General features: G+C 41.2%; 1 protein-coding gene across 1 annotated transcript in view; it reads left to right on the top strand.

Annotated features, from left to right (window-relative positions):
* Nucleotides 1-15,000, top strand: part of tjap1 (tight junction associated protein 1 (peripheral)) — a 33,192-nt gene that overhangs the window by 15,450 nt on the left and 2,742 nt on the right. Inside the window, 5 exon segments of the mRNA XM_062430471.1 lie at nucleotides 2,819-2,847; nucleotides 3,531-3,692; nucleotides 7,864-7,930; nucleotides 13,183-13,290; nucleotides 14,872-14,955. Coding sequence (XP_062286455.1) covers nucleotides 2,819-2,847; nucleotides 3,531-3,692; nucleotides 7,864-7,930; nucleotides 13,183-13,290; nucleotides 14,872-14,955 — 450 coding nt within the window.

The following is a 15,000-nucleotide window of genomic DNA, read 5'->3' as shown; positions in this document are numbered from 1 at the left end:
GCCAGAACCACCGAGGTGGGCGTCACGGCATCCGACGGTCACCTGAGGCGCTCGGCCAGCATGCGGAGCGACTCGCGCCGAAGCCCCTCGGTGACACGAAGACAACCGCAGGACAAGAGAGGAGAGCGGCAGACCCGAGCTCACCGGGCGCCGACCACCGACATGATGCAGACCGTTACCGGGACACCAACCGCTCCCCGAACGCCAAATACAACCAGGACGCAGACCGTTCCCTGGACGCCGAATTTGCCCCGGACACAAACCGCTCCCGGGACGCCAACCCTTCCCCGGTCGCCGAATATGCCGAATACACCGCGGACACAACCTGCTGCCCCTCCGAAGAGCATCCTGAAGCAGTCGGCGCCGATGGGCATGGAGCCCACCTACGATGTCATCAGGAAGTCAAAGTCAGTGGAGCTGTTGGACGGCAGCCGGCGGCGAGGCAGCACGTCCCGCCAAACGCCGACCCGCTCCCTGGACCGGGCGCCATCCTCGCGTTGGTCCTCGGCGCCGTCGTCGCCCAGCAGGACCGGATGGAACTGGCGGATGCAGGTCCTGGAGGAGAAGGTCCGCTTTTCCAGCTTCCTGGATGAGATCACCTCGCAGGTTCTAAGCCCCGCCCACCTCACGATGCTCGGGAGGGCGGGGTCACGAGAGCGAGGAAGCCCCTCCCCTTCCCCCTCCCCCCGCCACAGCCGCCGCCGCCACTCCCACTCGCACAGGAAGCTGTCGTCTGAAGGTAAGTCCGAGGACCGGAGCCGGCGCTGGGACGACTGGGTGTCGGCGCTGCAGCGGCCCGCCGGCCGGTACCAGCCCCTGCAGGAGGAGCGGGCCAGGCGGGAAACCCTGCGGCCGCAGGATGATGTCACGGAGGGGGCGGGGCATGTACAGGAAGTGTTAGGCGTTAATAGAGGAGTAAAGATGGAGGAACAGGAAACAGAAGAACCTCAGAGACACAGACACAGAACGGCGTCTAATCTGTCCGCTCTGTCTCACATCAAGGTAGGTCGGGACTCACCTTCATCATCCCCTTCGTCATCCTCCTCATCCTCGTCTTCCTCATCGTCCTCGTCCTCGTCTTCCTCACCTTCCTGCTGTTGTTGAGTTAAAAGGAATAATTACTCAGTTATTTTATCCTCGTTCCAGTTTCTTAAACACAAAGATTTGCTGCTTTTCTGTTTTAATTTAACAGCAAACTGAATATTTTCTGGGTTTCGTTTTGTTTTATTGGACAAAATAAGACTTTAACCCTTCGTAGGTCACATATAGAAAGTGCTATTTAAAAAATGATGTCTTTGCTTTTCCTCTTTGAGGCCATGAAAACATAAAACATGGATTTATTTCCTTCAAAAATTAGAGTTTGGTGATTTTCTGCCTGTTTAATGTTAGCTGATGTGTCTTTGTTCTAAATATAATAATAATAAACAATTCTTGTAGCTGGAAATGTCCTGGAAAATGATTTCAAGAAAAGAGAGGGTACGGAAGCTTATTGCTGCAGTTTCTTGTTATAACATGAAACTTTTCACGTTATAATGTGATAAATTGGTCTCAGGCGGAGGCGGGGCGCGGTTAATCAGGTTGTGAACCGGCATCACCATGACCCAAAACACAGATTGTTGTTTACATCCTTTCTCTTTTAATTTGTGTCAAAGCAAAACGTCAAAATCATCTTTCTGCTTCTGCAGCATTGTGACGCTGATTCAGTGACAATCTCAACATGATTTAGGCTCAAATATTTACCATCAACATAGCCGGCATGTGCCGGTCGGGTTTTGGAGCGCACCTACTTTAGTAGGGTGCAGCCCACTAAAGATGTTGGAGAGCTTTTATCTGGCTGTACTCAGTTTGCCCGGCCCGGCGCCACAAGAGGCCCCTCTGTTTAACATTTGTATATCTATAGAAAAATAGCTAAATAGCTATTTTTACTTTTTTTGGTTGTTTTTAAACAACTAATTTATTGGCCGAGATACATGATGTGACTATCGCTTAGCTGTTGTTTCAGAACCATAGACAGCGCTGTTTGTTGTGTTTAGGGCGCGTGCTGCAAACAGCTGTTTCCCCCCCCCCTGCTGATTTTATCACATTATAACGTGATACTGATCCGTTTTTTTTCCCTGGCGTGGCAGCAATACGCTCCAGTAAGAGGGAACCCTGATTATATTGAGACTATATTATTGAACACAGCTGACATTAATCAGTTCATCACCAAACTTAATTCAAATCTGCCAATTTCTGGTTTCCTGCCGAACAACAAGCTCAGCGTCTGTTTGTTGTTTTGAGTTTTCTGATCATGTGTGAAATGTTTCTGATGAGCAGAAAGGTCACGAGATTAAATATGAACATAATTCCTCCTCTATTGATTATCATTAAGGTCAATTCTGACTTCAGGAAACATCAAAAAGTTCATAATAATAATAAATCATCATTCTGGGAGTCAGAGCAGCGGAGCCTCCTGATTGGCTGCTCTGAGAGAGAGAGAGAGAGACAGAAAGAGAGAGAGAGACAGAAAGAGAGAGAGAGAGAGATATATATATAGAGAGAGAGAACCCTGTTGCATGCTGGGAGAAGCTGGTCTCCATACGTGAGCATCAATCGATGACACAGACAATAAAGGAAACATCCGTCTGTGTAACGGCCATCGACTGACCTGACATCACACGCAGGTCATGTGATCAATCATGTGAGAGGAGGGGGGGGGAGGGGGGGGGGGGGGGGGTCAACATGTTTGACTGTTGTTGTCTTATTGATCCTCATGTTCAACCCTGATAAACTGTTTATTCTGGTTCTGTTCTGACTGTTTCCTTCTTCTCTGTTCCAGGAGGCTTTATCAGACTCTGACCGGATCAGGTGAGTCTGTTTTACTCTCTAGAGGAAATATTCTCCTCATCTCCATATTCTCTATATTAATATTCTGAGTCTCTACTGGAATATATCTGCATCATTTCCAGTTAAAAACTCCTTATTTATCTTCTACTGGTCCTTTATGCAGCCGCTCAGTTCAGCCTCTGTCTATTAACAGGCTGTTTTAGCTCCTGTCTCTTTAAGCCCCCCCCCCCCACCTCCTCCTCCTCCGCGTCCGCTGAAGCCCCGCCCCCTACCAAGTGTCACCTGTCAATCAAAGTCACCACCTCTACCAGAAAAATGGACGCTAGGTCTGAGAGCTTTCTGCTGCTAGCTCGGCGGCTAGCTCGGTGACTAGCTCGGTGACTAGCTCGCGGCTAACTCAGCTAACTGGCTAACTGTAGACTGTAGTAGTAGTGTGCGCTTAATGTATTTATACCTCTACAGCAGCAGGGTGGTAAACAACGCACTTTCCTGTGGTATGTCAAACTCAGAACACATATTTATTTATTCTTACTTTACACGGACTTTAAATGTTGTGTAAGAAGTTCCTGTATTTTCTGTTAGTATGATGATGGCCTAAGACTTTTACACAGTATGGTGTAAAAGTCTGTTTATACAGGAAAAGAAAGATAATTAAATAACTGAACTCTAACTATAAATCTAACCCTCTGCTCCGGTTTACCCAGAATCCTCCAGCAGCAGAACGAGGACCTGCGCCGCCGCTTGTCTCTCTCGACGCACAAGATGGAGGCGATGGAGGCGGAGTTCGACGGCAGCCGCCACTACATGGAGGCGGAGCTTAGCCGCACCCGGGACGACCTCGACAAGATGAGGGACAAGTTCCGCAGGTGAGAGGCGCCGTCGTGTTTAATGATGTCATCGCATGGCTGAACGTTAGGGCGTCGCCGTGGAAACAGAGGCGGTTTCCTGTGAGCTCGTCTGCACATGCTCAGTAGGGGTTTAAATGTGGATGAAGTCAGACTGATGTTGGTTCTGCAGCATAATGTAGACGCAGGAAGCTGTGAGGAGGTTTTGGTTATTATGGGATGGCAAATAATCTGTTCTGGAGGAACGCGTGCTGATTGGTCGGTTCTGTCGATGATGTCAAGAAGTGACAGGTGAAGTTTTCCTCTGAAGCGCCGATTAATATAATATAGAGTCAGAGAGACACACACACACACACACACAGAGACACACACACACACACACACACACACACACACACACACACACATATACACACACACACACACACACACACATAGAGGCACACACACAGATACACACACACAGGCACACACACAGATACACACATACATAGAGACACATGCATACACACACACACACACACACACACACACAAATCCTCCTGGATCCATATTTAATCAATCTGATCAAAGACGGTGAATTAATGAGAGCTCAACTCCTCTCTGAATATCAGAGCCTGTAAAGTGTGTGTGTGTGTGTGTGTGTGTGTGTGTGTGTGTGTGTGTGTGTGTGTGTGTGTGTGCATGAGCGTGTGTGTCTTCCTTCAGGTCCTCAGTCTCTCGTGTTTAAAGGAACATGTTCTCTCTCTGAACTTCTGCAGTCACGACAAAATCAGGATATTTAACTCATGAAAGACGATGAGCTGCGATTGGTCGAGTTCCAGCGTCTCTCAGCCAAGAATGTGACTCTGTAATTATCTAATTTTACACATCGACGTCTTATCGGACAAAAATACAATGTAGTCTGAATCTGGTGTTACATAAAGACACGTCTCTTGTTCAACCAGAGTTCAAAGTTCAGAAGTAGAAAACATCTTAACACATCTCCATTTTCTCTATATTAATATTCTGAGTCTCTGCTGGAATAAAAACTCCTTATTTATCTTCTACTGGTCCTTTATGCAGCCGCTCAGTTCAGCCTCTGTCTATTAACAGGCTGTTTTAGCTCCTGTCTCTTTAAGGCCCCCCCTCCTCCTCCTGATGAGCCTACTCTGCTCTGATTGGTCGGCTTCAGGAAGCTTCTACATAAACTAACTATAGTATCAGGATTTCACTTCTTTTTCTCCTTCTTTACTGCAAATGTTCAACTTTTCAAAATCACATCTGAGATATGAGAGTGGAGACACCTTAGCAACCACCTTAGCAACCACCTTAGGAACCACCTTAATAACCACCTTAGCAACGGCCTTAATAATTACCTTAGCAACTGCCTTAGCAACCACCTTAACAACCAGTTTAACAACCACCTTAGCAACCACCTTAGCAATCAGCTTAACAACCAGTTTAACATCCACCTTATCAACCACCTTAGAAACTGCCTAGCAACCAGCTTAACAACCGCCTTCGCAAACAACTTAGAAACCGCCTTAAGAACCACCTTAGCGACCGCTTTAGTGCAACCACCTTAGCAACCACCTTAGCAACCGCCTTAGGAACCACCTTAGGAACGACCTTAGCAACCGCCTTAGCAACCATTTAGGAACCACCTTAGGAACGACCTTAGCAACCGCCTTAGCAACCACTTAGGAACCACCTTAGGAACGAGCTTAGCAACCGCCTTAGCAACCAAGGATACACAACAGTCGTAGTTATGTGTGATGAGTTAATATCAGCTCGTGGAGGTAAAATAAAAGCTGTTGCTAACGAAGCGTTCAGGTTGAATCCTGAGTTTTGCAGCGTTTCTAAAAACCTTCGACCACGTTTAACATCCGACGTGAGAAGAGGACATAAATAGAAACAGAGAAGAAGAAGAAACAGGATGTGACCTCCTTTTGAAACTACTTGAAAAGCTTCTTTCTCTTTGTCTCTGGTTTTAATAACCATTAATATTTAAGTGTCATTATTCTTTCATGGTTCAGATTCCTAAATAAATCCTCATTTAATTAGATTATAAATTAAGGAACAGTCGATCAGCTTCTCATCACTTATTGATTATTAACACCTACAGTAGTTAGTTTTACCTGCTAGACTCCATCAAAGAGCTCTAGACTCTGTTTATATTCAATATGAAGTTTATATATTTATATATATATATGCTATATGTGTGTGTGTGTGTTATATGTGTGTGTATGTTCCTGTGTGTCATGTGTGTGTGTGTGTGTGTGTGTGTGTGTGTGTTATATGTCTGTGTGTGTGTGTGTGTGTGTGTGTGTGTGTGTGTGTGTGTGTGTGTGTGTGTGTGTGTGTGTGTGTGTGTGTGTGTGTGTGTGTGTGTGTGTGTGTGAGAACATTGAAGCTTAATTGTCTGTAAAACGATTCATCACCTTTTATTTTGCTCAGTGTTGATAATCAGCCTGTAAATGAGAGGAAGTCTCTGCTTAATGAGACAGGATGTAAGGGGATAGTGGGGGGGGCTGTGTGTGTGTGTGTGTGTGTGTGTGTGTGTGTGTGTGTGTGTGTGTGTGTGTGTGTGTGTGTGTGTGTGTGTGTGTGTGTGTGTGTGTGTGTGTGTGTTGGGGGGTGGGTGTGTGTTGGGGGGGGGACCCAGTTTCTCTGCTCAACCAGCTGAGATGTTTTAGTTTGACTTTAATGTTTTTAATGAGTCTGCAGAGACTCTGATGTTTCAGCTGTGACTCTTATCATCAGTGTTGGTGAACGTTAAAAGTAACTAGTTACATTCCAGAGTTATGCTGTGAGAACAGTTACTGGTTAGAGTACTTATGTAGTTTTAGTGCTTTAGATATAATGACTGTAGCGTCATCACACAGCCGAGTCTGCCTGCCAAAAAAGTAACGGTTAGAATTCGTGGTGAAAGTAATCAGAGTACTCTAACAGCCAACACTAGTTATAAAGGTCCGTCCACACTGAGATTACGTCGTTGATCAGAAGTATTTCAGACACTAGCTGCTGTGATGTTCCAGTATAAACCAGGCGGGGAGCTCCGGTCCTCTGAAATGAGGCCAACCAGGAAGTAACTTAAAACTGCATTCTATCAAAAGGCCACCAGGGGGCGACCGTTTTGGTGTCAAAAGGACTTCCGTCTCTATACAAGTCAATGGAGAATTCACCAACTTCTCACTTGATTTCTAACCTCAGTAAACGTTTTCAAAATGTGTTTATGGTCTCAATCTCTAGTTTAAAGCCTTCTTCAATGCAGTATGATGTTCATTTGGGACATTTTGGCCTCCCTGATTTTATATGTGACGATAAAGCAGGGTATGCATTAGGGCGTGGCTACGTGGTGATTGACAGGTTGATTGGTTCACAGGTTCAGGAGGGCGCCTCATGCTCCTCCTGATGCCCATATAAGTAGAATCCCTGTTTTTATTTTTCCCAGCATGCACCTGAAATTTTCAAGATGGCGCTGCTCAGATCCGATACTATTGGCCTCCGAGCAGCAGTCCACAAACCAATGGGTGACGTCACGGATGTTACGTCCATTATATATACAGTCTATGATTTTTACATGTTGCAGCTTGGTGTGTTTCAGTGCAGCAGAGACACAGTATGAGCTCAGATCTGCTTAATAACATGTTTTTACATTATAATAGAGAACAAAGTATGACCTCTGAGGGCGAACGAGGCTGCTCAGTAACACATCTCCCTCCCTCTCTCTCTCTCTGTCTCTCTCTCTCTCTCTCTCTCTCCCTCTCTCTGTCTCTCTCTCTCTCTCTGTCTCTCTCTCTCTCTCCCTCCCTCTCTCTGTCTCTCTTTCTCTCTCCCTCTCCCTGTCTCCCTCTCTCTGTCTCTCTCTCTCTCTCTGTCTCTCTCTCTCTCCCTCCCTCTCTCTCTCTCTCTCTCTCTCTCTCTCTCCCTCCCTCTCTCTCTGTCTCTCTGTCTCTCTCTCTCTCTCTCTCTCTCTCTCTCTCTCCCCCTCTCTCTCTCTCTCTCTCTCTCTCTCTCTCTCTCTCTGTCTCTCTGTCTCTCTCTCTCTATGTCTCTCTCTCTCTGTCTCTCTCTCTCTCTCTCTCTCTCTCTCTCTCTCTCTCTCTCTCTCTCTCTCTCTCTCTCCCCCTCTCTCTCTCTCTCTCTCTCTCTCTCTCTCTCTCTCTCTCTCTCTCTCCCCCCCCCCCTCTCCTTCTTTCTCTCTCAGACTCCAGAACAGCTACACAGCGTCTCAGAGGACCAATCAGGATCTGGAGGAGAAGCTTCACGCTCTGGTAAAGTTTCTCTTTCATCATTTTTTCCATCATCATCATCATCAGATTTCTGTTTTTCAGTTTAAGAGTCAACAAATAAAAGCTTATTAACTACAGAATAAAACAAACAAACACCCAACAGCATTTAAACAAGTTATATTTATATGAACCTTGTTAGTTTATTATCTGAATGATACCAATGTTTTATGTTCTGTGTCTGAATATGTGAGCAAGAAATAAAATAAAGTGTCATATAAAGAGTCAAACACATAATCAGGATAGTTATATTAAAAAATAATCTACACCAAGTCTAATGGAAACACTGGAGCGATTTATTTTTATTCTTTTATATCTTTTTATTCCATTCATTTATCTCATATACAAAGATAATATAAGATAAGATATTCCTTTATTAGTCCCACAATGGGGTTAGGGCAGCAATAAGACAGAATAAAGAATAATAAACAATAATATTAAAAATATATAATAAAAATAAAGTGTTGAGCAACATGAAACTCAGACTAAAAGATGAATAACTGTTAAATATCTGAATCTTTTATAAGAAAGTCGAAGTTTTGAGTTCGTGGACATAAAAAAAACTGAAGGAGAGAAAGTGAACTACGACTCCCAGGATGCATTTCACCAACAAACAGCCAATCACAGTTAAATGAATCTATTTTGATATATCTGGGTCTAATTGTTGTTGATTAAATCAGTAATCAGGGCAACTTCTGATTGGCTGCTTCTCCATAGCAACAGCAGCAGAGGATCATGGGTATTGTAGTTCATTCACGGTGAGATGTAACAGAGCTTCTGATTGGTCGAAAGCTCCTACTGTATGTGTGTGTGTGTCATTGATCACACTCAGCCAATAACTGATCGATAACTAAATGAAAACACACTCTGAGGCTGTTTATTGATCAGCTGTGGAAAAGGGCTTGTTGACTTGTTGGATGGTTGCCACGGGCGACAGTGGAAGAGGTCAAAGGTCACTTAGGGCCACAAACTGTGATCTGATGTGGGACAGATTATTAAAAAGATGGAAGGAAGGAAAGAAAGTTGGAGGAAAGGAAAGAAGGAAGAAAGGAAGGAAGGAAGGATTAAAGGAAGGAAGGAAGGAAGGAGAAGAAGACAGGAAGTACAGTGGGCTGTACTTGACTCCTCGGCGGCCGTTTCTGGTCCGCGGGCCTCATGTTTGACATCCATCTGTTTTAGATGATTAAAATACAGGAAATGATCAAAGCCTCGTTACCATGGTTACTCCTCAAACTTTCCTTCATCTCTTTTCCCTCTTTTTTTTAACTTCTTCACTAAACTGAATTTCTTACTTTTAATTGTAACAAAACTTTTGACTCTGTTTCTGTTTCATCATCAGCTGGAGATTAAATAAATAAATATATGAATAAATTAATAAATATATAAATAAATAAATAAATATCTAGTTTACATCATCACAGTTAGTTTTATACAGTAAAGTTAATAAACAGAGTGAAGGTCCCTGTAAAGCACATAGAGGACCTCTTTCTGACTAACGTGGTTTACGGGGACATTTGATGCTTTTACACTGAAATCATTTAGTTTTTAACAAGTTTATTAATAATTAAATTAGTAAAGATGCAAAAAATTAATCAGCAACTATTTTAATAATCATGTAGGTCATTTTTCATGTGAAGAAAGTCGAATATTTGATGGTTTCAGATTCTCAAACTACAGAATTTAATGTTTTCTTCTTCTTCTTCATTAAACGTCACTTCCTGTTTGTCTGTTTGTGTCTGACCTTCTTCTTCTTCTTCTTCTTCTCTCCTTTTTTTCCTCTTTTCTCACGCTGCTCTGTGACGGATTGACTCATCTTCATCATCTTCATCATCATCACCCTTCATCATCTTCATCAGGCTGCCGTCAGTCAGACATGGGTTCATGCAGTTGCGTTTTACGTTCATGTTCTTCCTCTTCTTCCTCATCCAGCATCTCTCCATCTTCCTCTTCCTCCTCTTCCTCTTCCTCCTCATCCTCAGTAGTCTTCTTCCTCTCTGGTGTCTGTTTAGAGTTCGACAGCGTTTCAACATCAAGTCCAGACTTCAAGTTTACTCTCAAACACACCTCCTTAGTTACTGTTACTACGTCAGTATTATAGTGATGTAGTATGCAGTATTACAGTAAAAGTACTGCAGTATTATAGTGATGTAGTATGCAGTATTACAGTAAAAGTACTGCAGTATTATAGTGATGTAGTATGCAGTATTACAGTAAAAGTACTGCAGTATTATAGTGATGTAGTATGCAGTATTACAGTAAAAGTACTGCAGTATTATAGTGATGTAGTATGCAGTATTACAGTAAAAGTACTGCAGTATTATGAGTGATGTAGTATGCAGTATTACAGTAAAAGTACTGCAGTATTATGAATGATGTAGTATGCAGTATTACAGTAAAAGTACTGCAGTATTATAGTGATGTAGTATGCAGTATTACAGTAAAAGTACTGCAGTATTATGAATGATGTAGTATGCAGTATTACAGTAAAAGTACTGCAGTATTATGAGTGATGTAGTATGCAGTATTACAGTAAAGTACTGCAGTATTATGAGTGATGTAGTATGCAGTATTACAGTAAAAGTACTGCAGTATTATGAGTGATGTAGTATGCAGTATTACAGTAAAAGTACTGCAGTATTATAGTGATGTAGTATGCAGTATTACAGTAAAAGTACTGCAGTATTATAGTGGTGTAGTATGCAGTATTACAGTAAAAGTACTGCAGTATTATGAGTGATGTAGTATGCAGTATTACAGTAAAAGTACTGCAGTATTATAGTGATGTAGTATGCAGTATTACAGTAAAAGTACTGCAGTATTATGAGCGATGTAGTATGCAGTATTACAGTAAAAGTACTGCAGTATTATGAGTGATGTAGTATGCAGTATTACAGTAAAAGTACTGCAGTATTATGAGTGATGTAGTATGCATTATTACAGTAAAAGTACTGCAGTATTATAGTGATGTAGTATGCAGTATTACAGTAAAAGTACTGCAGTATTATGAAAGATGTAGTATGCAGTATTACAGTAAAAGTACTGCAGTATTATGAGTGATGTAGTATGCAGTATTACAGTAAAAGTACTGCAGTATTATGAGTGATGTAGTATGCAGTATTACAGTAAAAGTATTGCAATATTATAGTGATGTAGTATGCAGTATTACAGTAAAAGTACTGCAGTATTATGAGTGATGTAGTATGCAGTATTACAGTAAAAGTACTGCAGTATTATGAGTGATGTAGTATGCAGTATTACAGTAAAAGTACTGCAGTATTATGAGTGATGTAGTATGCAGTATTACAGTAAAAGTACTGCAGTATTATAGTGATGTAGTATGCAGTATTACAGTAAAAGTACTGCAGTATTATGAGTGATGTAGTATGCAGTATTACAGTAAAAGTACTGCAGTATTATAGTGATGTAGTATGCAGTATTACAGTAAAAGTACTGCAGTATTATAGTGATGTAGTATGCAGTATTACAGTAAAAGTACTGCAGTATTATAGTGATGTAGTATGCAGTATTACAGTAAAAGTACTGCAGTATTATAGTGATGTAGTATGCAGTATTACAGTAAAAGTACTGCAGTATTATGAGTGATGTAGTATGCAGTATTACAGTAAAAGTACTGCAGTATTATAGTGATGTAGTATGCAGTATTACAGTAAAAGTACTGCAGTATTATAGTGATGTAGTATGCAGTATTACAGTAAAAGTACTGCAGTATTATGAGTGATGTAGTATGCAGTATTACAGTAAAAGTACTGCAGTATTATAGTGATGTAGTATGCAGTATTACAGTAAAAGTACTGCAGTATTATAGTGATGTAGTATGCAGTATTACAGTAAAAGTACTGCAGTATTATAGTGATGTAGTATGCAGTATTACAGTAAAAGTACTGCAGTATTATGAGTGATGTAGTATGCAGTATTACAGTAAAAGTACTGCAGTATTATAGTGATGTAGTATGCAGTATTACAGTAAAAGTACTGCAGTATTATAGTGATGTAGTATGCAGTATTACAGTAAAAGTACTGCAGTATTATGAGGCGTTGTCAGTTTTTATTTATTATTTAACTTTTAAAAGTTTTGACTTGATGTTTAAACTGTTTCGTCTCATTCGGGCTGAAAATGATTTATAGTTTTTAAAGCCGTGAAGCTGATTGATCCTCAGATGTGAGTCAGACTCAGGCTGTATAAACATGTTATAATGTTATAATGAGGCGTTTAATGTGTTTAATGCAGATTTATGCATCACTTCTGCATCGGAAACACAAACAAAATTAATTTACAGCTTAAAGATGAAAATAAAACAGAAAATGAATTAAAAGTAAAGCAAATAATTGTTTAGAGACGTTTGAAGACAGAATAATTAATTCACAATGAAAACAATCATTAGTTTCAGCTTTATGTTAAACTTTAAATGAGTAAATAACGCGTTAGCTTAGTTAGCATAATCTCGCTAACACAACAGACACGTTTGACTTTCTGTTTTCTGTGTTTTACTAGTTTGAAAGTTGCGAGTCGTTAACGAGAGATAAAAACAACTAGCATCGCGTTATTAGCGGTTAGCAGCTAACTAGCCTCATGTTTGATTGGTTTGAGTCTGACTCACCGGCGAGGAGCGATCAATCACTGACGATCAATCATTGACGATCAATCATTGACGATCAATCAGTGACGATCAATCGGCTACGACAGAAACCCAACGCTAACAGAACCCTCGATGCTAGCTGGCTGCTAGCGTGAGCTGCTAGCTGGCTGCTTCTTCCGTGATGGAAATATTTCAGCTTTTTTCAGCTTTGGCGCTTCGATCAAAATCTTTATTGATTTTCTGGCAGCAGCAGACGCACCGCCGCATCCCATAATGCATCTGTGAAGGTGCTGCAAGCTAAAGCAGCATTCAAATGATCTGGGAAAAATGCTAACGGCTTAGCTTTGAGACGGAAAGTGTGTGTTTGTTTTTAAATAAAAGCTTATAAAAGGATTAAAGACGATAACTGTGCTGCTGGACTTTTAATATAAACCATGAAGAAGAAGAATAGAAGGAAGAAACTACAGAAAACTACAAACATGGCGTCCAGATGAGTTTAAGCAGTTTTTTTTCTTTAACCTGTTTTTTGACGTTTCTTCCCACATGATCTGAATGTTAGGCCCCGCCTCCTGTCACCTGATTGGCTGTGTGCGCTGTGATTGACAGTTGACGGCACTAACACAATGTCTTGTCCCACAGCTACGGAAGGTGGAGAGGGACAAAAAGACGATGGACCAGGAGATCGTAGAGCTCACCAACAAACTGCTGGACGCCAAGAACACCATCGACCGTCTGGAGGAACTCAACGTGAGAAATACACGATTTAATGTTTTATATGAGCTAAAGATAAAAACGCAAAAATGCAGAAAGATCAGATATTCCTTTATTTGTCCCAGAATGGGGATTTGCATTATTACAGCAGCAAGAGGACAGTAAGAAAGAATAAAGAACAATAAATAAGTACGAAAAACAATAATAGTAGAAATATATAATAAAAAATAAAATTAATCGTGACATTATTCACGTTATTTACAACAGTAATAATAGTTTTGAGTGTTAATATACCAGAGGTGATATTGTTATTGCACAGATTAAAGTGAGTTATTTTTAGTTGCAATACCACACGTGGCCACCGGCTGAGTGGTGGCGCTCTATCAGCTCTTATAATACAGCTGTACTGCTCTGTGGTTTAAGTTACCATGGTTACAGAAGAGATTTAACCATATAAGCCAGACTTTAACAGATGAGCACATGAACATACAGAGTAATATATTAATATATTTATATATTAAATAGATACAGCAGAGTAATATAAAGGAGCAGAAGCCTCAGAGTTTATCACAGGGTTAGACTCAACAGACTCAGAAATCAACCTGTAGTTTTATTTTGGTAATAAACAGGAAACACTCGGAGACGTCGAGAAGTTTCAACAAAGACGTTAAAAAATAAAATAAAGACGAATCCGATCAGATATCTGCTGCTGATAAACGAGACTTGCTGCAGCAGCAGCAGGTGTAAATATTTATTAACTGGAGGCTGCAGCTCGTTTCCAGTCTGTGTGGTAACCATGGTAACCGCCTCCCCATCCATCCTGCGGCAGATGGCGGCGGCCGCCTGCTCGCAGCTTCTGAGCTTCCTGTTTGTTGACCAGCAGCTCGTTAGTGTCGGACCCACTAACGAGCTGCTGATTGATCAGTGATTGATTGATCAATGATTGATTGATCACTGATTGATTGATCACTGATCAGTTTCAGGAACAAACAAACAGCTGCTCTGTGATACATAATAATAAAATAATAAGTTCACAAACAGAAGAACACAAACAATTCAAGGTCTAAATGTGTTTAAATGTCTGAACTGGAGGAGTTAATTATTAATTATTATATTTGTTCAGTTTTATGTTATTGATCATTATTATCTGATTATTTGTCAGCAGTTATCTGATTTCAACTATAATGAAACTAATTATTAGTTACAGTCCATTTAACAATAACACCCTGTTTTTACATTATTATATGTCTCATAATATATTATTATACTTTATTGCATATTTTTCGCCTCTTTTTCAATGTCAATAAAACTCATAACTGTATTTTTCCTTTTTTTAAAAAGGTTTTAAAAGTCAATAAATGTGTACTTAGGAATGTGCAGATAGCCTGTAAACACAAACTTGGCCAGTTAGGAGACAAACTGATTTCCTGTCATCTGTAAAAGTTTAAAAAGCTTCAAAAATACTTAAAAAACTGAAACAGACTGAACAATATAGACAGTACCAATCCTGGCCAATCAGGAGGCGGTATGAGGGTCAGGTGGTGTGTGTTAACCTCCTGTGTGTGTGTGTGTGTGTGTGTGTGTGTGTGTGTGTGTGTGTGTGTGTGTGTGTAACAGGAGCGCTACAGGCAGGACTGTAATCTCGCCGTCCAGCTGCTCAAATGCAACAAGTCGCACTTCAGGAACCACAAGTTTGCTGATGTAAGTATCAGAGAGTGTGTGTGTGTGTGTTACTGTGTGTGTGTT

The sequence above is a fragment of the Scomber scombrus genome, chromosome 12, assembly GCF_963691925.1.
Source record: "Scomber scombrus chromosome 12, fScoSco1.1, whole genome shotgun sequence".
Classification (NCBI taxonomy): Eukaryota; Metazoa; Chordata; class Actinopteri; order Scombriformes; family Scombridae; genus Scomber; species Scomber scombrus.
The sequence above is the reverse complement of the archived record's forward strand: the minus strand, read 5'-3'. Positions and strand labels throughout refer to the sequence as shown.